We start from the raw sequence: 22,833 nt of genomic DNA on the forward strand, positions 1-22,833 counted from the left end.
CTGAGCGGGCGGAGAGGGGGGGAGGGGGGCGGCCGAGCCTGGGGGAGGGGTCGAGCGCCGGCCCGCGCGCGGCACCTCCCACTTCCGGCGGCGCGAGCGCAGGGGGCGAGGCCCGGGCGGCGAGAGGAGCGGCCCCGCGGAGTGCGCGCCGCCACCGACGGCGCCCTCTGGCGGCAGCCACGGGCAGCGCCCGGGCAACCGGGCCGCGGCCGGAGAACCCGGAGACACAGCGGAGCCCGAGGGAACGCGGGCCAGAGAGACTGCGACCCGGTGGAGGCGGAAGGCGCACTGAGGAGGTGACGGGGAAGAGTCAAGGCCATGGCAGTCCGAGGGAGAAGAGCCACGAGGGGTGTTTAGAGGGCGGAACCGACATGGTCCTTTCAGAGGACGCCATGAAGGACGAGGGCCCTCTTGCGGAGGGGTCCTGCGGCGGAGGACTGGAGGACACCGGGCGCCGAAGCCCGCCCAGCCCGCACGAGCCCGAGGCGGAAGCCGTCGGCGGGCGTCGGCCGTGCGCCCGGTGCTCGGCTCGCTGCGGGGGAGACAGGTCGCAGGCCCGGCCGCTGATTGGCTGCGGCGCCAGGCGGAAGTGATGTTGCTGTCAGTGGCTCCTCCGGCTCCCGGGAAGCCGCGAGTTTCCGCAGGGAGGCGGCGGTGGCGGCGGCGGAGGCTGTTGTGGGTGAGTTGGGGAGTAGGTGTAGCGGGCTGGACCTCGGAAATCCGGGAGGTCCTGGGCTGGAGCGGTCGGCACATGCGGAGGAGGAGCTGCGCTGAGGGCACCTTGGGGACCTGGCGTGGGTGACCCCAGCGGGACCGGGCCTCCGGGTCTTAGGTTCCGGATAGCATAGGTCTTCATGAGAGGGGCGCATTGCACAGCAAGCGAGGCCGCTGGGAGGGGCCAGCCGTGAAACTGAGGTTCTGGGCTTGACCTGGTTCCTTTGAGCTTGAAGGATAGTGGCTAAAGAGCAGAATCTTGAACAGGGGAGATGCCCTTCTTCCTAGATAACTAAATGCTGTTTTGATAGGCCTAGCAGTTGAGGGGATGGGGACATGCTCTCGGAAAGTACTTATGATTTCTTGCCCGGAAACCCAAGTGCTGCTATGCCCCAGGGCGACAGGAAAGCTCGGGTTCTTTTCCAGCAATCTGTGGTTGAACCTACACAGACTGTAGGAGCCTGCCTGGGTGAATGACAGATTCTGGATTTACTTATATGCAGACTAGGGAAGACACCTGGATAGCCTAGGAGAATCGAAGCAACTCAGGGGCAGGGAGGAATGTAAGAGGGACTATGCCCGAGAACTTAAGGGCATGGTGTCCCACGCATGTAATCACAGCAGTAAAGAGGTAGAAGCAAGAGGATCGTGAGTTCTCAGCTGTTTATATAAAGAAACCCTGTTTAAAAAAAACAAAAACAAAAACAGAAAATCAAGGGAGAGGAATAGGCTCCATTAATGGAAAATTCGGGAAGAGGAATGCTTGGTGACATAATTTCTCTCCCTTTCCAAGGAGTCTTTGGTAGGACAGAATACCTTTTCTAGAATGTTTTAAGTTGGTCCCATCTAGTGTGTGTCTGGGTACTAGGACTGCTCCAGGGTGGGCTCAGTAGGCAGTAGTGGCTTCTCAAGGAGCTCAGGAGCCTACATGCGCCTGGTTCCTTTCCCCCACAGTTGCTCACTAGTTCTAATGTGGCCATTCTCCTCTGAGTGGTTGAAGTCAGGGTGGAGCATGTGCCCTCACTGAAAAGCCACCCTTGTGAGACAGGGACAGCTCTCCAGTCCTTCCCACATGTGCATTTCCGTCTGTTAAGTTTTATTCTCTGCTGTCTCCCTCCTAACCCCACCTGGGCTGCTGGGGGCCGGACTGCCAGTGTCCTGGTAACAGGATACAAGCGTTTAAGTCCTGCTAAGCTTTTAGAGGGGCAACTGAGAAGAGAATGATGTGACAGGTCAAGAAGTGGGATAGCTGGACTTTGTACTGATGTGGCCTTGTTGTGACGGATCCCTTCCAGTCCATGACTCAGACCCCTGGAAAGGATACTTAACATTTGGTCACTGGTCAGTCCTAGCCTTCACTATAGCTCCTGCTTTGCTGGCTTTGATGGGACACCTTTTCCCCCCGTTCTTGGGGCCCACAGGTCTGCAGCTTGTGCTCCCAGTCAGTCAACACTGCTCCCAGTGAAGGTGACACCTTTCCTCCAGTTTCACAAAATGAATGTGACGTGGTTACCCAGACCAAGACCTAAACTTCACAGAGAGCCCAGGTAGGAATGTGGCCCCATGGTGGGAGTCAGAAGTCAGCTGGGGAAAAGATTTATGTTGTCTCTAAATAAGAGGGAGGTGGAGCTGGGTGTGGTGGCACACAACTGTAGTCCCAGGCAGAGGCAGGCAGATCTCTGTGACTTTGAGGCTAGTCTGGTCTGCATAGTGAGTTTCAGGAGAGCCAGAGCTACATGGTGAGATCCTGTCAAAAGAGAGGGAGGTGAGATCCTGATGCTGTCAGTCATGGGAATAATGTGTACTTTGAATACCCTGAGTGAACAACCTGAAACCCATGAGCACCTGGATGATGCCAGGCTAGCAGGGATGGTCCGTTGTGCCATGGGAAGTCATCTACTGGGGTTAGCCCTGGCTCGTACTCCAGCTTGGAGTTAACATTTTGATTAGAGGCAAATGTGGTTGGTGGGGGAGGGAGAGAATATGAATATCAAATGACTAATCACTTGAAGGAAGTGGGTTGGGCTTTCCAAGGGGAACACACTGACAGACCACAGTCACTCCTGAGGTTCCTGCAGTTTCTGCCTCTTTCTTTGCTGATGTCCTTTCCCTTTGTCTGCAGCCTGCTGGTCTGATGCCGAAAGAGAGGCAGAAAGTCCCACACTTGGATGCCCCCCTGGGCCTGCCCATCTGCCTCTGGCTAGAATTAGCCGGGCTCTTCTTTATGGTTCCCTGGGTCATGGGCCTGTCAGAGGCAGGTGGGCTTGACACCTTGGGTGCAGGGGGGCTAAGCTGGGCCGTACATCTGGACAACCTAGAAGGAGAGAGGAAGGAAGAGAGTTTGACGCAGCAGGCAGATGCCGTGGCCCAGGCAGCAGGCCTGGTAAATGCTGGGCGCATTGGAGAGCTTCAGGGGCACTACCTCTTTGTCCAGCCAGCTGGGCACAGGCAAGCCATGGAGGTGGAGGCCATGCGACAGCAGGCAGAGGCTGTGTTAGCCAGTCACACAGCTGTGCGCTGGCATTCAGAGCAGAGACTGCTGAAGCGGGCCAAGCGCAGCATCCACTTCAATGATCCCAAGTATCCGCAGCAGTGGCACCTGGTAAGTACAGTCAGATAGACAGGGTCTGCTCTAATGTGCTTTTGACTGAGGCTTTCTCCTGCTGCCCTGAGCTTTGACTGAAGGGACATGTCTGTGGGCTGGGAATCAAGTTTGCTCTTAGTCCATACCCTCCTGTCTGCTGTGAAGAGCAGCGCAGTACTGAGGATGTATGTGCTCTCTGGCTACTGGACCTGGGCTTCTATTTTAGCCTTCTACTTTCCAGTGTGTGCCTTTGGCTGAGCCACTTCAGCTCTCTGTGCACCCTATAAAGTGGAGATTGTGGAGTACATACCTCATAGTTACCGTTAAAATGAGTAGACGTGAAGCACTTAGAAAGATGTTTCACACGTGGGAGACCCTGTTCTGTATAGGCTGGCTGCTAACCTTATTGTGTACTAATCACCACTCAGCCCCTAGCAGCCATTTCACCTCGAGTCACCCACAAATGATGACACACCTTATGGGGACCAAAGAATGGAGGGGCAGGACTCTACTGTCCATTCTAGGCTCTGTTCCCCACTAACCTATTAGTCTATAGCCTCTGTTTGGCTCTTTGGTAGAAGCCAAGGGAAGGGCCAGCTTTAACTTGTCCCTCTGGACCGAGCTGTGTGTCCCTGGGTTTCTCTGTCTCTCCTACAGAACAATCGACGGAGCCCAGGCAGAGACATCAATGTGACAGGTGTGTGGGAGCGAAATGTAACTGGGCGAGGGGTGACAGTGGTGGTGGTGGACGATGGAGTGGAGCACACCGTCCAGGACATTGCACCCAACTATGTGAGTGGCCTGGAGTGACCCCTTGCTGCCACGTTGCTCCTTCTCTTTGGTGGTGTTGCCTCCCTCTTGTTCCCTTCCTTAGAAGGTGTCAAGCCAAGCCAAACAGCCTGGGAGGGTTAGTGTTGGTCCACTCTCCTTTCCCAGTCAGCTTCCCACACTGGCAGTTAAGGCCAGAAGGTGACTTTAGTCTATAGCAAGAGCAATTCTAGGCAATGCTTCCTGCTTCCTGTTGCTGCCCCTTCCCTGGGGAGCAGGGAGTGGCCTTATAAGCACCTACTTTCTCTTCAGAGGTTCTGAAAACTTCTGGCTAAGGTGTGTCTTTAGGGAATCTGAAATCTCCTTTATCACGGGTTTCCCCCCAGCAGTGGGCACAGTCCTACACTTGCAAGCCTTGGCCCTTCTCACTTTCTCCCCAGTGTCCTTGGCTCATATCTCATAACCCTTGTTTGCTCAAGGTGATGGACTTGCTAACTCTGACTTAGAGGTGGAAACTCCCAGTTCCTTGTTCTCCCTGACAGTTCCTGATAGTAACTGACCCATTCTAACCAGTAAGTGACCACTTGTTGACCTCTCGATGTTTCAGAGCCCAGAGGGTAGCTATGACCTCAACTCTAATGACCCAGATCCTATGCCCCATCCTGATGCGGAGAACGGTAACCACCATGGGACCCGGTGTGCAGGAGAAATTGCAGCTGTGCCCAACAACAGCTTCTGTGCAGTGGGTGTGGCCTATGGGAGCCGAATAGCAGGTAACTCATGCTTCCCCTAGCTTTGGGAAGCTCCTGGGACACAGTGGTCATTCTCTACCCTCTTCTCCATTCTGAAATTTCTTTTTCCCATCCTCAATGTCTGTAGCCTAGAATAAGGCATAAGAGCATAACAAATTAATTAATTCATTGACTTTTCATGGCTGTGGTATTCTGCTCCCCCACCCAGACATGGTTTCTCTGTGTAGCCCTGGCTGTCCTGGAACTGTCTTTGTAGACCAGGCTGGCCTCGAACTCACAGAGATCCACCTGCCTCTGCCTCCCGAGTGCTGGGATTAAAGGCGTGTGCCATTACTGCCGGCTGGCTGTGGTATTTCAAATGGGCTTTTTAGCAAGAGTATTTTACAGTATAAAACAGGTAAATGTGGAAATGCTCATGTTGTGGGCTGGAAGTCCCAAGCTGCACCTGCTCAAGTCTCCTTCCCGTTTCTGATCATGGCTGTACTCACCAGTGACCCACATCACTGTAACAACTCCTTCAACTTGACCATGCTTTGCTAGTGTTTTCCTATTCTATGAAGTTTGCTGCCTTCCGTGACTCATCTATGGAAGTGGTTCTCTCAGTCCCAACTCTCCAGTCCCTGCTCTCCATTCTCTCCAGAGCACCTAGTCTCCAGCCGAGCTACTTCTGTGCTCCTTCATCTCTCGGTCTTGTGAATCAAGGGGAAAGGATGAGCAGCACTACCCCTGAATGCTGACGAAAGCCTGGGAACCTACAGCCTCAGAAAGCTGCCTGTAACCCTCATGTCCCCCAGCAGGGGGCCTCAGCACTCTGCAAATGAGACTACAGAAGAGGCTAGAAACCTTCAGGGTCCAGGCCCCTTCTGTATTCCTATTTGTCCTTAACTCCATTTTAGAGGGAGAACTTGCAGAGATAATGAGTGCTGTTCACTTAATTTCTGTACTATGTCGAGCACATAGGCGTTTCATATGAAATGCCAAGCTAAGAGGAAATCTTGGATTACCTACATTCTAGCCTAGTGCTCCCCACCTCTCAGGGTCATTAGATCTGAGTTCCAACATGATAGTAAAAGACACCTTTGAAAGCTAGGCATGGTGGTATATATACCTGCCTGTTAAAAAACCCAGAATTTGGCAAGTAGAGGTGGGAGGTTTAGGGGTTCATCCTCTGCTATGTAGTAAGTTTAAGGCAAACCTGTGCTTTCTGATATGCTATCTTTAAAAAACAAAAACAAAAAAAAAAATATTTTTGAACTAGTAATATATGTATATCGTGTAAGAATCCAAACTACAAAAGAGGAGTTGGTGTGTAGCTCTATAAAGTGCTTGTCATGAGTTCGATCCCTGGCACCCATGTAAAAAGCTGGAAACGATTGGGTGCTTTTGTAATTCCAGCACTGGGAAGACAAAGACAGATGAATCCTGGGGCTCACTGGCCAGCCAGCCTAACTTAATTGGCAAGCCCTGGGTCCCAATGAGAGACCCTGTGTCAAAAACAACAAGGGTTCTGAGAACGATTCCTAGATAGACCTTTTACCTTCATACACCCATATACGTCCATATGCACACTAATGTATTCACACCCCCGTGTGTTGTGTAGTCGTGAAACATATGCACACACAAAAGTACAAAAGAACATATAGGAGAAAGTAAGTCTTCCACACATTCCTCCCTGCCACCTGACACCCCCCCTCACAGCCCCCCCCCCCCCCCCCCCAGAATATGCACTATTTTAGTTTCTTGTGGGACAAGCATCAGTGAGGAGCTGGTGTACCTTCAATGCCTAGGTATCCGGGTGCTGGATGGACCACTCACAGACAGTATGGAGGCTGTGGCATTCAACAAGCACTATCAGATCAATGACATCTACAGCTGCAGGTAAGGAGGGCTGCAGGTGAGAGCCTGGTGTCTGGGACAGGTCTTCAACAAAAGCATAGCAAAACAGGCTGCCTCCAGCCTACTCAACTGATGAGGCTGTTTTCCTCATTCACCTAGATTCCCCAGCCCCTGGGGGCTCAGTCTTCAACATCTATCACTCTGGTAGTCAGCTTGCTACACAAAGAGTACCCTAGCGTGCCTGTATTATCTAAACTCACACGGCTCTTAGAAGAGAGTGGGCTGAATCTCAGTGCCACCCTTCAAAACTGCACTGGAAGCTTAGGACTGTGGATCCAGTGGCTGGATAAGAGGAATTTAGGGTGGGTGGCCCCCATTCATATTGATAGAGCCTGTTCTTTCCCTGACTAGTACCTTTCCTAAATTCTTTTTAAGTTTAGTTTAGTGTTGCATGCCTGTGTCATGGTCAGAGGACTACTTTGTGGACAGTTTTCTCCTTCTCCTTTTATATGGCTCCAGGGATCCAGCTCAGCCACACAGTAAGCCTTTACTGCTGAAGCATGTCATAGGCCTACTCAACTTAAGAACCAAGAACTTACCAGGCATGGTAGCACACACCTTTAATTCCAGCACTCAGGAGGCAGAGGCAGGTGGATCTCTGAATTTGAGCCAGTCTGTTCTACATGAGTTCTAGGACAGCCAGGACTATATAGACAGACCCCGTCTCAACAACAACCAACGGGGAGGGAGAAAAAGAAAAAAAAAAAAAAAAGAACTTGGAGCTGGAGAGATGGCTTGGTGGCTAAGAGCACTTGATGCTCTTGCAGAGGACCTGGTTTTGGTTCCCAACATCCACATGGTGGCTCACAACCCTCTGTCACTCTAGCTTAAAGGTATCTGACACCTGGACTCCTCAGGCACGCTATACATGTTGTGCTTGCACATTCAGGCAAAACACACACACACACACACACACACACACACACACACACACGTAAAATAAAGTTTAATTAATAAAAATATTTTAAAATGTATGCAATCTGAATGTCTCTCGTCAAGCCTAGTAGTAGATCTATAGTGACACTGTCCCTATTCCACTGTGTATCCTGATTCCTGGGACCTGAGGAAGGGTAAACAGGATAAAGTCATCCTAAGTTGGGGACATTTCAAATAAAAGAAGAACCTTAGCATACACTTTATTTTCCACTTTGGAAGAAAATGGACCTTTGACACCATGTGTCTTCTAATCATGGGGTTCCCTGGGAGAAGAGTAAAAGCTGCGGGCAGAAGGATGGCTTGGTAAAACAGGGAGACCCTAGCTGGGTAGCCCCAACTTAGTTCCACCCTTCCCTTTGCCTATTTCAACAGCTGGGGCCCAGATGATGATGGGAAGACAGTGGATGGTCCTCACCAGCTTGGAAAGGTAACTGAGATGCATGAAGACTGGGAGACTCGACATCTTCTTCATTCAGTTCTAGAAGAAGCATCAGTCAAACCTCTTCCCAGCCCATCCTCATTATAGTGCCCACATTACACCACTGAGCATAGCCATGCCGTCCATCCTTTCAAGAAAGAGTGTGTGCCTTGCTCAGGATCTCATTCTGGGTTTCTGTTCCTCACCCTGCTCTGTCATCTGATGAGCAGAATCTATCTGAATATCTGTCAAACACTGTTTAACTTCTAGCTCTCCCCCACCTTATGTCTGTGTCTAAATCTCCTTCCCCTTGCCCAATGCCCTTTCCATTTTTCTTTTCTTCCCAGAAGTGGGAGGAGAAGAAAGATTGGTCCAATAGTATAGTTCTTTGACTAATAGCCTGACATTTTTGTTCTTCAGGCCGCCTTACAACATGGAGTGATGGCTGGTCGCCAGGGCTTTGGGAGTATCTTTGTGGTTGCCAGTGGAAACGGGGGCCAGCACAATGACAACTGCAACTATGATGGCTATGCCAACTCCATCTACACTGTCACAATAGGTAGTGGTCGCTTCACTCTTTATCTAAATGTGTGACCATGGTCTTTTCTTGGAGATCAGGTAGAACAAGCCCAGTTCCTGCAGGCTCTCAGAGCTTCTCTGGGACATATTCAACCATTCCCCAGAAATCACTCACCTGTCTCCACTACCATTGTGATGGGTTTGACCTCCCCTCTGGTCTCTTTCCATGGCCACTGGCTTGAAGCTGGCTCTGCCTACCCTTTCACCTGAATGAAGGACTCTTGGCCTGTGCTCCCAGCATAGAGTTTGTCGTTTGTCATTCCATTTTTATTATTATTTGCTTATTTGACTTCCTACCTAACAGTAGGCTCCTTGGCATCAGCCTAGTAGAGAGTCTCTAGGTCACAAGGGAGTGTCCCCACCCTCTCTGCCACAGCATCCTGCCTCCTTCCTACTCCTTCCAGAGTGTGGCCTTTTCCACATGCCTCTAATGCCTCATATGTGTGACTCCCAGTAGATCCGAGTGAATACTGAAAACAAGTGACCTAAGTACAAAGATAGGAGGCCATTGATTTTGCCTGAAGCCTATGAGAAGTGTGGTGTAGCGTAAGAATTCCCTCTGCCATTTGAGGCTACCTGCCCACATGCAGATAAGGACTGTTCTTTCAACTCAGGACACACCCATCCCCTCATGATGAAGGCAGCTCTAGAAGCAGGAGCTAGCCACAGGATCCACTCCTTAGGTGAGCTCATACCTCACTTTCTGTGCCAGGTGCTGTGGATGAAGAGGGACGGATGCCTTTTTATGCAGAGGAGTGTGCCTCCATGCTGGCAGTTACCTTCAGTGGTGGAGACAAGATGCTTCGGAGCATTGTGAGCGCTTTGGGGGCCCTTCTTACAAGGTTTCCCTGTGGCATCTATGAGGTGGGGGTGGGGGGTTTCAAGACAAGGGCTCACTTTGTAGCTGAGGCTGGCTCTGAACTCATAATATGGTTCAAATTGGCCTTGAATTTACAAGCCATTTTCCTGCCATGGCCTTCCACGTGTTGAGATTACAAGTATGACACAGTACACCTGGTAAAACATTTTTTTCCATCCGGTTCTCTGAAGTAGGGACTCATATAAGCTAGTTGGCCTTGAATTCACTATGTCGATGAGGATGACCTTGAATTCCTGATCTTCCTGCATTAGGGTTTTGATCTTAAACCTTTGAACTTGGTAATGGGATCCTTGTGGTAGAATTCGGGCTTTTACTACTTTTTGTGAGCTGAGGTCATCAGCACAGTGCTGCTCAATCCTTTTATAAATACTGACTGCCATGTCCAACCTAAGAATAAATAAAGTCAGTGCTTATCTTAAGGTTGCACAGGATAAGAAGTTGAACTGGCCTGTGTCAGCATGACCCCATCCTTCCCTACAGCTCTGATTAAAGCCGAAGCCTGAGAATGCAACAGGGGAATGGAGCTTCTCTAGCCCACATAACCCTTGAAGGACTCAGGAACCTCTGCTGAGCTCCAACCCAGCCACATAAGTCAGGCCTCTCGATCACAGTCCTAGAGCACCTGCGTGTCTCTATTGCCACTAACAGTGTCAAGTAAGAATAGAAGACTCCAGTCCAGAGTTGGGCAGGAGCCAGATGCTGTCAGCTTTTGCCAGTGGCCAGTTGGGAGGTCTCTGGGGCCATTGGGAATTAAGCAGCTTCATCTTCACACAGGGTTATGCCAGGAAATGACTTCTGGTCAACACAATGTTCCAAGGCTGTGTGCCAGTTGACCCCCACTCCAGGGAGAACAGAGAAGGGAGCAGACTAAAGTGAAAAGTAAGAAGCTTACAGCAGCCTGGGGTGCTACTAGCCTATGTTAGGAAGAACAGGAACTTGTTCTGCTCTTCAGCACCTGGCAGAGCTCTGGGACCCACCCATTCCTGCCCCCTGCAAGGGACCTAAGAAGGCGCTGTAGCAGAATCTTTAATGTGATTCAGTGTAGCCTAGGTTTGCCCTCCCAACTCAGCTCAGTTTCTCACCCTCACCCCCACCTTCCATCTGAACTATAATTTGTCCAGATTTGAAAAGTGAGTTTATTCAGCCAAGTTCCCATCTTTGGAATGCCCTTGCTTTGGCAACCTCCTGTTTGTGTGACCAAGCAGCTGGATGGAGCTCTGCCTCTGAGGGGAAGGGCCAGGGGAATAGACTTCCCACCATCTGGCTTGTTGCCCAGGGAGCTTCCTTAGATTTTCCTAGTGCTGTGTGATGTTCTTGCCATTATGGGCGAGTTCACAGACTTCACATCTGTACTCTAGCCTATCACTGTGAGGCTGTTTCCTTAACAGGAAAAAATCAATCTGCTCCCTGGCACCAACCAGACTTCCTTTCTCGTTGAGACTACAATTTGGCATGTTCTTCCCTTTCCTTTGAGAGTGCACAGTGTCTGGGTGAAAATTACATCTTTTGGCAGCAGCTGTAACAGCTGGAAAGAGGCTGGGAATACAATCGAGAAAGGCAGCTCTTGGTGGCAGTTGGCATCCTGGTATCTGACCCAGAGGAGAAGATTGAAAGGAAAAAGTTCTAGCCTATACTGGCTTTGTGTGGGGGAGCAGGTTTAAGCAGGGCTTGCTTAGCTAAACATTTGATGTGCTTTTATTGGTGGGACATGAAAAGAACTTGAGACCAGATACTGTCTTTTCCCGACTTCCATGTCTTAGCTGAGAAACATGAATAGGAAAGGGACTCACAGAAACCCAACCAAGACACCAACCAGAGCAGGAAAGCAGCCTGTCCTGTGGTTGACGGGTTGCCTAGTAGTGCATGGCAGAGAAGCCATGTAGATACTGAAACTGCAGCAGGCTTCAAGCAAGGCTGCAGTAACCTTCTTGGGGAACATGCTCACCAGTGTCTGCCCCAGCTCCAGCTAGGGCCCAGTAGCAGCTCTGGCCACTTTTTTCTCTAGCTAGCTGGGTTATGGATAGTTGGATAGAGAATTTTGGAATGAAATGATAAAAATAAAAAAAAGAATTAGAAGAGTCAGAATCAGGAAACTTGTGTGTACCCACATCTTATCTCATGCCCCATCTCCTTTTCCTATGGCTGTTTCCCTGGAGTCTCTCCAGTTCCTGTCATCTAAAGAAAGATCCCAAAAAACAGAGGATTAGGGGTCTCCTGTGCCTGGCCCTCTGTACATGGGGAAAGTTACAGCTCTCAAAAGGGTGCGGCCAGCTGTTTGGAGGGTTGTCCTTCCCTCCTCCAGTGTCTAACCCTCCCCACTCCTTACTGCACTTCGCAGGTGACCACTGACTGGGACCTTCAGAAAGGCACTGGCTGCACGGAAGGCCACACAGGGACCTCAGCTGCAGCTCCTCTGGCAGCTGGCATGATAGCCCTTATGCTGCAGGTGCGACCCTGCCTCACATGGCGGGACATCCAGCACATCATTGTCTTCACAGCCACCCAGGTTAGAGTTGGCAACTAGCTAACGAGTGCCCAGCCCCACCCTGTTCCAGGGTTGGACTATCAGGAGACTCCAGACTCCAAATATCTCCAACGTTGGGTGGGATATGTAAAACACTTTCATGGTAGGATATGTAGAGCACGGGTGTGAGGACTCCGTCAGTATCACAGAGCAGAGTTCACTCATTCCTCTTCTGCTCAGGCCATTTACCTAAGATGATCTCTGACAGGGCAGTCTCACTTGGGAGCTGGTTCTCTTGCTCCCTCTCGGGAAGCAAGCCACTCAGGTCGTGAGATCATGGGGCTTTGACCTTGTGTCTCAGCTTTTTTGAGGGACTCAATTCCTAGCCACGTCAGTGGGAAGGTCTGGACTGGCTCAGTTGGCAGGTGAGTGGAGAGAAGGGAGTCAGGCAATGCTAGAGATTCACCAGGACCTCTGTTCTTTCAGTATGAGGATCGTCATGCAGACTGGCTCACCAATGAGGCTGGCTTCAGCCACAGCCATCAGCATGGTTTTGGCCTACTCAACGCTTGGAGACTCGTCAATGCAGCCAAGGTGAACGGGGTGTTAGCCAGCAGGACACCCTGCGTAGAGACAGAGGGAAGGCCTCCGCATCCCTGGCACTTGACTGCTTTAGTCCTCATCCTGGCTGACAGCCAACTTCTCAGTGAAAAACAGAAGTTCCCAAGCTGTTGGTAGAGTAGCAGAGCTTGAATGGAGTCAGGGCTGTCAGTGGTTCTGGTTCTCTCCTTCCATTCTGGACATGGCCATTTCTTCTGATTCCTTAACTTGATGTTCTCAGGAGCGTTTGGGGCACAGAAGGGACATTGAGTAAAAAAGTGGGATGTCAGGAGAGCCAGAGAGTTAGGCCTTGAAGACCTTACTGCGGGGTGTGTGTGTGTGTGTGTGTGTGTGTGTGATGTCAGGAAAGCCAGAGAGTTAGGCCTTAAAGACCTTACTGAGGGGTGTGTGTGTGTGTGTGTGTGTGTGTGTGTGTGTGTGTGTGTGTGTGTGTGATATGTCAGGAAAGCCAGAGAGTTAGGCCTTAAAGACCTTACTGAGGGGTGTGGGGGGAATTACGATAAGCTTTGTTTGTTAATGCTGTCCCTTTCCTTGAACAGATCTGGACGTCTGTCCCTTACTTAGCCTCCTATGTGAGCCCTGTGCTGAAAGAAAATAAGGCTGTCCCCCGGTCCCCCCACTCTCTGGAGGTGCTATGGAATGGTAAGCCTTCAGCACAAGGGGTTAATCTTAGGTCAGGGGCTTGAGGCGGGATGGGAAAGCTATGCTAAACTCACCCTCCCCCTTCCTTCAGGAGCTGAGCAGCAGCCAAACCTGCGGAGTTTTCTTTGACCATTTTAGGGCATGCTGCTGCTTCTGAGTTGGCTGGCCCCCTGGCTGCTTAACAAGACCTTTCTCCTGAGTTCCTAATAGTAGTAAGAAGGAGCAGTGAGCAATGGGCTAGGAAGGCTGTGAGTAGAGTGGAAGTGAGGCTCTGGGAGCCTCAGCAGGAGCTGAAAGAACTTCCTTTGACTTTCAGGCTAAGATCTTGCCAAACAGCCCTATCCAGCCGGGTGGCCTCAGCGTGAAGGGGAGGAATGCGAGACTTTGGTTCTGGAGTTCCTCCAGAGAAAGCCAGTTACTATCTCTTAGGGGTGGGATAGAGGCATAACTATAGGTCCCCTGGGCTTGGGTTGTCTACTATGCTCTACTCTTACCTCCATGGCTTCCCATTATAAGGTCTGTGAAGGAGTTAAGTCCGGGGATGAGGTTGTATGTTGAGCATAGAGGCGGAAACCCTTCCAAGAGAAACGGGAAGCTAGAGCAGGACATTTTGCTCAGTGACCCTCTGCCTGCACTGTTGTTGTTGTTGTTGTTTGGTGCTTGTGCTAGAAGCCAGTGCCTCATACCTGCTAAGCACATGCTCTGTCTCTAGGCCATACCCCAGCCGCTCTGTGTGCACATTCTCAAGTTGCTCCTACCCTTAGTTAGCCTCATGGGACAATCTTTTTCCCTGAAGAAATTTTGACAAGCAGAGTTATTTTGCTACTTTTTGTGAATATTGAGGAATGTTGTGCTTCTTACTGATGTCAGAACTCTGTCCTTATTTTTCTGTGCCCCTTGAAGGTGTTCAAACCAGAGGCATGGTGTTTAGGAGGAGGACTGACCAAAGGAGGGACCTTGGGAGGATAGGCAGCCTCTCTCCATGGAGCTTCGCTAGAGAGATTGAACGCCCTTCTCCCTAAGCATATCCCACTCCTGCTAGCTTCCCTGTGCGTGGAAGGAGACCTGGGGCCTAGGGAACACATTCTCCTGTAAAATCACTCTGTCTTAGGAAGGGCAGAAACATCCCCAGGAATGTAGTTCTGGGAAGGCCCTGGCTCTCACACACTGTCTTGGGGATTGTGGGCCTTACTCCATGCAGGGCTGTTCCCTGTCACTTCTGTCAGATGAGCAAGTGGACCTGGAGGGGCAGAGACCTCTCCCGCTTGGTTATCCTTTGCTTCCCATTATCCAAGAAATGTTTTCCCTCAAATCTGACATCTTCCATAGGCTATAAGGCAGCTGGCAATTGCTTGTTGGTCACTAGAACTGTAGAAGGGGTGGATGGTCTGAAAGAAGGAGGGTGGGCTGCAGAGGGAAGTCAAGATCCAGGAGTCTGTCTAGTGGAGTCCTTCACCAGGTGGTACTAGACCTGCCCACTTCTGAAGCCAGGGAAAGAGACTTCTTGTCCTGAGTACATCCAGCCCTCAACAGATAGAACAAAACAGAACCGGAGGTGTGAGCCTGAAGGCTGGCTTGGTAGTCGAAGGAGTGAAATTCACATGGTATAGAACTGAGCAACTCAGTCTGATAGTCTAGACACCCCATCCCCTCCAATCTCAGATGATCCAGACACATCATCCCTGACAGCCATAACTGATCCTGGTGCCTTTGTAACCCTTGCAGCAACAGATGGCACAGACCCTGTTCCCTTGAGCCAAGCCCTAGTCTTCAAGCAAGATCAGGCTGACTCTAGGTCTGAGACTGGAAGCAAACTTTTTAAGAGGTGGAGGGACGTTGAGCATGATGACACCTGTGTGGAATCCTAGCACCCAAGTTCTACTTGGTTTATATAGTGAGTTCCAGGTTAGCCAGGCTACAGAGGGAGACCCTGATTTTACAAAAGGAAAGGAGGCAGGCAAAAGGAGCTGAGCATCCAAACAGTAGAAGAAAAGGTGAAATGACCTTAAAGGGTTCAGAGCATTGTTAATCAGGACTTTTAGCCATAATGAAGATGTCCAGATATGTGCGGCGGTTGAGTCTGTCAAACGTTCAAACGTTTCAAATGTGGCTAGTGTGACCAAGGAACTGAACTTTTTTTTTTCTTTTTTCTTTTTTTTTATTTTTTTTTCCAGTCAGGGTTTCTCTGTGTAACAGCCCTGGCTGTCCTGGAACTCACTCTGCAGACCAGGCTGGCATCGAACTCACAGAGATCTACTTATATCTGCCTCCCATGTGCTGGGATTAAAGGCGTGTACCACCATGCCAGGCAAGGAACTGAACTTTAATTGCATTTAGTTGCAGAGGATTTTTAATTTAAGCAGCCTCATATGCCTAGACTACCATGTTGAGCAGAGCAACTCAAGAGCAAAACAGGCTGGCATTTCTTTCCACTGCTAGTCAGTGAGGAGGAAGGAGCTCACACTGGTTCTGAAATCCCTGTCAGGGATGGGAGGAGAGTGAGCCTAGCCTGAAGTTTCTTCTCTACTGGAGTCTGTCTAAGATTCCCAAGATACCCATTTGCACCTGCCCTTCATCCTTGTGTGCAGCCTGAGAATACCAACTGATTTCTGCCCACATGCTAAGTACTGTTCTCCACCCCTCCAAGACTCTCAGTTTGTGTGGACTCCCTCTTTCCCTTCCTTCTTCCCTCACCCTCGATCTCCTAATAGTAATTAGACCCAGGATCTTGTTCATGTGAGGGAAGTACTCTCCTACTGAGCTATATTCCCAGCACAGTCCCTTTTTGGTCCCATCTAGAGACAAGTTTGGAGTTCATCCTTTTGAGCCTTCTTGTTGTTCTGACCTTAGAGATAGGTTATCCCTGTCTTCCTCTGCCCATGACCCACTATGCTCCATTGTCCTCTCTGGCCTCCCTGCCCAAAGTTCCTATTTTCTTTGTGTACTTGAAACTCTAGAACCATGAGTGTCTTCTGAGATGTATTCCATAATTCTTTGTCCAACCCACCCATCCTGTGTCCTCCCTCATCAGAGCTGCTGTGTTGTTTGACTTCACCTCCCTCCTACACACAATTCCTCCATTTAAATATTCTGATCCCTCGTGAAATAAATAGGAAGGGTAGAGATGTCATAGCTTCCACTAGATTGTGGGGAAAGCAGAGCTTGGTGTCTGGATAGAGGATGAAAGGTTAAAACGGGAAAAAAACTTGCCGAAGACAACAGTAATAATATGTGATATACGAGGATGACCATTTTCTTAGGGTTTCTAGTGCTGTTAAAACACCATGACCTGGCTCTGCCTCCCGAGTGCTGGAATTAAAGGCGTGCATACAGAGCAAGATCCAGGAAAGGCACCAAAATTACACGGAGAAACCCTGTCTTGAAAAAACAAAACAAAACAAACCCCACCATGACCAAAAGCAATGTGGGAAAGAAAGGGTTTATTTAGGTTTGTAGATTACACAGAATATCATGAAGGGAAGTCAGGGAAGAAAAGAAACCTGGAAGGAAGTGAAGCTTGCTCTACATGGCTTGCTCAGCCTGGTTTCTTATACAGCTCACCCAAGAATGGTACTGCCCTCCTCCATGGACTGGACCCACCCACATCAATCATCAATCAAGAAAATGCTCACGGGCCAGTCTGGTGGGGAAATTTTCTTAATTGAGGTTCCCTCTTCCCAAATGACTCTTTCTTGGATCAAGTTTACACACACACACACACACACACACACACACACACACACACAGAGAGAAAAACAAAAAAACCACAGCCAGCTGGTATTCAAAGTAGTAAAGTTGTTGTCCATTTTAGGCATTAACTTATTTAATTCTATTAGAAATAACAGTTTACTCACATGCATTGCCACCCAAGTCCCTGTTCACAGAATTAAAAGTTGTGTATAAGCCAGGCGTGGTGGTACTGTATGCCTTTAATCCCAGCACTTAGGAAGCAAAGAGTCCAGCCTAATCTACATTGTGAGTTCCAGGACAGCCAGGACTACATAGAGAGACCCTGTCTCAAAAACCAAAACCAAGGTGGGGGATGAGAGGAGCAAAAAAACTGGATGTAGCATATCACCATGTACTCCCATTTTGGGTTGAGCTCCTTTTTAGATTCTGCTCTGTGATGTTCCATAACATTGGTGTACTTCCCTACCTACTCCACCACCATTTCAGGACTATCCTCCACCTGTCAGGGAATGTGTTCATCTGTTGATTTCCAAGTCACAATGTGCTGCTGCCTTTCTACTGATACGTTGTATTAACATATACCATCTCAGACTCCATTATCACCTATTAAAAGCTAGCCTACTGCCCAAGAGTCTCCTACTTACATCTGTGCTATTATTACTTCCTGGGTCCCTGGACTAGTAGTTCTAGAGTTTTTCGTCCCTCTATACATCACTGCTAGCTAGGTCTTGCCCTGCTTTTCCCATGCAGAATAATTTTTTGTTTTCTTCGGTGGAGTATCTTGATTGATTTTCTCAAATCCCTGGGACCTGCTTCATACCTGGCACTATATTAAGTTCTAGAGATTCAGTCATAAGACGTGACTTCCCTCAAAAAGCATGTGATCTGGTAGGAAACAAAGTGTGGTCTGCAAGCATAGAAATAGTATCAGGTCATGTGCTCTGTGATAGAGATACTGTAGGAGCTTTGAGAGCACAGCCAAGACACTGCATCTACTACTAGGGAGACAGGCTCAAGGAAATTGGTCACTGACTGAGTTTTACCATATATGCTAGCCAGAAGAAAGGATGAGAATAGAGACACCAGGGCACCAGGAGCAGTCTATGTCAGGGTGCCTGCAGGTAGCTGCATATAGGTCAGGATGGCTGGAGCACAGGCTACGGCAAAGGAAGACCTAGAGCTAGAGTGGCAGGCGATGCTGCATGGGCCATGGTTTAGCACCCATACTTTTCATTTGTTTATCTACTTTCAAGACAGGGTTTGGTGTAGCCCTGGCTATCCTGGAACTTGCTCTGTAGACCAGGCTAGCTTTGAACATGTGCCTGCCTCTGCCTCCCATGTGCTAGGATTAAAGGTATGCCCCACCACCACCTGGCTTGCACCTGTACTATATCTTGAAGGCTACAGGGTCTTTGATATGGGTGACCCCCAATGTCTGGTATAAGGGCGATGAGGAACTGAAATACTTTCCAGGCCTCATCTTACAGATACAGAAATCCTTAATGGTGAAGTGGATGATCCATACCTGGAGAATCCCAGGAAGAAATCCATGAAATAGGTCTATTGGCCATGTGTTGATAATTTAAAATATTCATTCATTGTGAAAATGTATAAGGAATTGTTCTTTGGGAAGCAGAGGCAGGAGGATCTCTGAGTTCAAGGCCAGCCTGGTCTGCAGAGTGAGTTCCAGGACAGAGAACCCCTGTCTTGAAAAATCAAAAACAAATAAAAAAGTATTTCCAGGAGTAATTCTTTGTCATGACAAATACTCTAGAACCAAATGACATGTAAAATTGCATGCAGCTGGCCATGGTGGTATAATCCCAGAAGGCTGAGGCAGGAAGAATGCAAGTTCTTGCCTGGGTTACATAACAGCAGTGGTGGTTGGAGAGATGGCTCCATGGTTAAGAAAGAGTACTACTTTTGCAGAGGACCTGAGTTTGGTTCCCAGAACCCATGTTGAGCATCTTAACAGCTGCCTGTAACTCTAGTAGCCAGGGGATATTCTGGCCTCCATGGGTACTTAAATTCACATACCAACATACAGATATATGAATGTAATTTAAAATTAATAAAAAGGGGTTGAAGAAATGGCTCAGCAGTTAAGAGCACTGTCTGCTCTTGTAGAAAACTCAGATTTGGTTCCCAGAACCCACATGAAGCTCACAACAGTCTGTAACTTCAAATTAGGGGATCTGGTGCTCTCTTCTGGCCTCCATGGGCACCAGGCATGCTTGTGGTGCACATACCTCTAGGCAAATACTCATACACATAAATAAACATCTTTTTAAATTTTTTTTTATAAATGTATTTATCTCTGGGTTTCTTGGGTTTTTTTTTTTTTTTGGTTTTTTTTTTTTTTTTTTTTTGGTTTGGTTTTTTTGTTTGTTTGTTTGTTTTGAACAGAGTTTCTCTGTAATCCTGGCTGTCCTGGTACTCACTCTGCAGACCAGGCTGGCCTTGAACTCAGAGATCCACCTGCCTCTGCCTCCCAAGTGCTGGGAGTAAAGGCGTGTGCCACTATGCCCAGCATACCACCAGGCTAAATCTTTAAAAAAAAAAAAAAAGTACTAAAATAAAAGTCAAACAATAAAAAGGGTTTAGGATAAAGCTTTGGTAGAGCACTTAGCATACAACAGACCTTGGTTCAAATCTCAGTACCACAAAAGGAAAATTCGGGAAATACATGCTGTACTTTTTGATAGAAAAATGCAAAGGATAATTAGGAAGAAATGAAGAAACAATAGAGAATATAGACAGCTTTCTCAAGTCTGACAGTAAAGGAGTAGTAATATGTAAGACTTATGTAGCCTTGGTATTTGCTAAGTGCTGTTCTGTACACTTGAGATATACTAGCAGCCCTAGGACCAGGTCCTCTTACTAGCATGAGGATATAGATAAAGCAGCTGACTCAGTTTTCTATGCTAGGAAGTGACAGCTGGGATTTGAGCCCAGTGAATGGCTCTAGAGTCCTGCTGCTACAGCTGAGGGTTTGTTTGGTTGGTTTGGTTTTTTTAATTTTATGTGTGAGTGTTTTGCCTGTTTCTGTATCTGTGCACCACATGTGTGCCTGGTGCTCTCAGAGGCCAGAAGAGTGCATTGAATCCCCTGGAACTGGAGTTCTAAACAGTTATTAGCAGCCCTGTGAGTGCTGAGAATTAAATCCAGGTCTTTGAGCCGGGCAGTGGTGGCACATGCCTGTAATCCCAGCACTCGGGAGGCAGAGGCAGGTGGATCTCTGTGAGTTCAAGGCCAGCCTGGTCTACAGAACTAGTCCAGGACGGGTTCCAAAGCTACAGAGAAACTCTGTCTCGAAAAACAAAACAAAACAAAAAATCTAGGTCTTCTTGAAGAGTAACCAGTGCTCTTAACCACTGAGCCATCTCTCCAGTTCCTGAGCACATGCTTTTGACTAGTAGGCAGAGGGAAGTGAAGAGTGGAAAAAGGGCTTATGTATGTTTGGTTTTTGTTGTAGTAGGAAAGATATGAGCACAGAGATCCAGCCAAGGAGATGAATAACTGGGCTGGTGTTTGACTCTTGCCAAAGACTGTATGAAAAGGAAAAGAAAGCAAAGGGGTCTGGAGATGTAAACAGTGTTGGTGAGAAGAGCTGTAAGATAGTAGGAGCCAGGAAATAGGAACTGAAGGGCCATGTTCAGACACGTAGGACAGATGAGATTTATAAACACACACTTGTGCCTACACACCCAGAGAGGCAAGGTGGGTAGTAACCAGTGCCTTACAGGAGTATGGAGGCCTTTCATTTTACTTTTGTTCATCTCCTTTTCTAACATACTGTTGACTAATTTGCATTGCTTATGTAATAAGTAACCCATAATGGCAGTTACTAAACCATGCTGCAGTTAAACAGCCTGGGGCATGGTCTTAGATGTAGCTGGGTGACATGGGGTGGAGAAAAGTAAATTATGACCTTGGGAAGATGGTTCCTGTAGACATCAGTTTCTTAGTGATGAACAAGAAATGACACTCCACTGAGCATGGTGGCTCATGCCTTTAGTCCCAGCACTCAGTAGGCTGAGGCAGGCAGATCTCTGAGTTCAAGGCCAGTCTGGTCTACAGAGCAAGTTCCAGGACAGCTGGAAACTGTCTGGAAAAAAAAAGTAAAGCCCTTCTCACCTTAGTTTCTGTTTCCCATACTTCTCGGTACTTCTTTGACTTCCTTCTCTGTAAAATTAACGTGTCACTCTTTGTCTTGTGTGTTGGGAAAAAATTCGAGAAGGGATACTTTAGGAAGAATTATATCTCACTGCAGTCTAATTTCCTAGTCCCCAGTTGAGTCTCCCAGTTTGTTAGTTGAAATAGTTATAGAAAATTGCAAAATAATGAGCAAGTAAATCTAATGTACCTTTCCCCAATGTTAATGTCATTGTATGTTAATGTATATAATTATGATACAGTATCAAGGCCAAGAACCTGATGTTGGCACAGTCCATAGTACATGATCAGTTTTACCAGTTTTGCATGCATTCAGCATCTCTGTGTGTGTGTGTCTGTGTCTGTGTAGCTCTGTGATTGATCATGTGTATACTTTTGTAACCACCACCAAAGTCAGGATCTGAAGTATGCTATCACAGGACTCCTTTATGCTACGCCTTTCCCATCCCTGACATCTGAGAACAACATTGTTCTCTATCTCTACAGGTGTATTACTCAGAAAAAGTCACACAAGTGTAATTGTGACGTATAAGGCCTTTTGAGATTAGCTTTTTCATTCTGCATAACTTCTTTGAAGTATATCCAGTCTTGTAGCTTATAAATTAATTAATATTGTATTGTCTTCCATATATGAAAGTTGTTTACCTCTATCTTTTTAGTGCCATTTCCCCTTCTAGAATGTCCTCTGCTAGTCTGAGTTGATTTCTTTATTCAGCATATCTCACTGCTATCTAATATGCCCCATATCAATTATGTATATCATGTATCATTTTCTATTTGCAGATAAAGGTAGGAACTATACACACTTCTTTTTGTATTTTCTCCATCTCGTACTGTACCTGAAATGTGGGAGGTGCATAGTGGATGGGTTTTGGATGAATGAATAATGGGGTTCTTACATCATCTTGGCCTCATTGTCTCCCTAGCTAGACCCTAAGCTAGATGGGAACTTGACTGCAGCATTGCATTCCATTTGGTAGTCTACATTGTGCCAAAGATGTTTGTATGTGGATTCAGTACATGTATACCTGTGTATATGTTGGGATGAAATGAGGGCGTAAGTGTTTATGGGCTGGTTTCCCAGCTGCCAAGCCTGACTTCCTACAGTCAGCAGGATGGACCTGGAGATGTCGGGGCTGAAGACCCTGGAACATGTGGCAGTGACAGTCTCCATCACTCACCCACGACGTGGCAGCTTAGAACTGAAACTCTTTTGTCCCAGTGGCATGATGTCTTTGATCGGCGCACCCCGCAGCATGGACTCGTATGTACACCTGCCCATAGCCTCCTGACCTCTCTTCATAATAAGGGCTTTCTCAAGAAGATGCTGACACTGTCCTAAGAAACTGCACCACTTGTCTTTAGCAGCTGGAAACCGTGGACCGTGTTTTATTCAAGTGTTTATAACATACTTGGCATTGTATTCTGCATGCGTTCCCCTATCCTTTGGAAGGCAAAGTGTAGTAGTGTGGTAGCCATAGTTGTAGCACTGGGAGGCTGATAAGTTTGACATGAGCCTGGTCTGTCTAGAAAGACCCAGTTTCAAAAGCCAACATCTGAAGGTATGGCTCACTTGTAGACATTTGTTCAGCATGCTGGGCCCAATGGCTAGCAAGGCAGCAAAAGGAACAGCACATCCCAAAGGTGGAAAGGAAGGAGTTCAAGAGCAGCTAGGGCTTCACAGCAAGCCCTGTCCAAAAGAGAAAGAGAGAA

General features: G+C 48.2%; 2 protein-coding genes across 7 annotated transcripts in view; one reads left to right on the forward strand and one right to left on the reverse strand.

Moving 5' to 3' along the window:
* Nucleotides 1–569, reverse strand: part of Rnf214 (ring finger protein 214) — a 38,314-nt gene extending 37,745 nt beyond the window's left edge. For 2 of the 4 annotated variants that reach the window (XM_036192794.1, XM_036192789.1), the window contains exon 1: nt 1–569. In XM_036192794.1, the coding sequence (XP_036048687.1) occupies nt 1–320 (320 nt within the window). In that variant the 5' untranslated portion in view covers nt 321–569. The other 2 variants (XM_036192793.1, XM_036192788.1) reach the window with 1 other exon arrangement.
* Pcsk7 (proprotein convertase subtilisin/kexin type 7) overlaps nt 99–22,833 on the forward strand; it is a 25,738-nt gene continuing 3,003 nt past the window's right edge. Inside the window, exons 1-13 of one of the 3 annotated variants that reach the window (XM_036192796.1) lie at nt 99–679; nt 2,136–2,261; nt 2,837–3,316; nt 3,956–4,090; nt 4,674–4,839; nt 6,606–6,696; nt 8,023–8,077; nt 8,489–8,627; nt 9,360–9,460; nt 11,866–12,033; nt 12,478–12,585; nt 13,152–13,254; nt 22,228–22,384. In XM_036192796.1, the coding sequence (XP_036048689.1) occupies nt 2,849–3,316; nt 3,956–4,090; nt 4,674–4,839; nt 6,606–6,696; nt 8,023–8,077; nt 8,489–8,627; nt 9,360–9,460; nt 11,866–12,033; nt 12,478–12,585; nt 13,152–13,254; nt 22,228–22,384 (1,691 nt within the window). In that variant the 5' untranslated portion in view covers nt 99–679; nt 2,136–2,261; nt 2,837–2,848. The remainder of the gene's footprint in view (nt 680–2,135; nt 2,262–2,836; nt 3,317–3,955; nt 4,091–4,673; nt 4,840–6,605; nt 6,697–8,022; nt 8,078–8,488; nt 8,628–9,359; nt 9,461–11,865; nt 12,034–12,477; nt 12,586–13,151; nt 13,255–22,227; nt 22,385–22,833) is intronic. The other 2 variants (XM_036192797.1, XM_036192798.1) reach the window with 2 other exon arrangements.

This window comes from Onychomys torridus, chromosome 7, assembly GCF_903995425.1.
Source record: "Onychomys torridus chromosome 7, mOncTor1.1, whole genome shotgun sequence".
NCBI classification, from domain to species: Eukaryota; Metazoa; Chordata; class Mammalia; order Rodentia; family Cricetidae; genus Onychomys; species Onychomys torridus.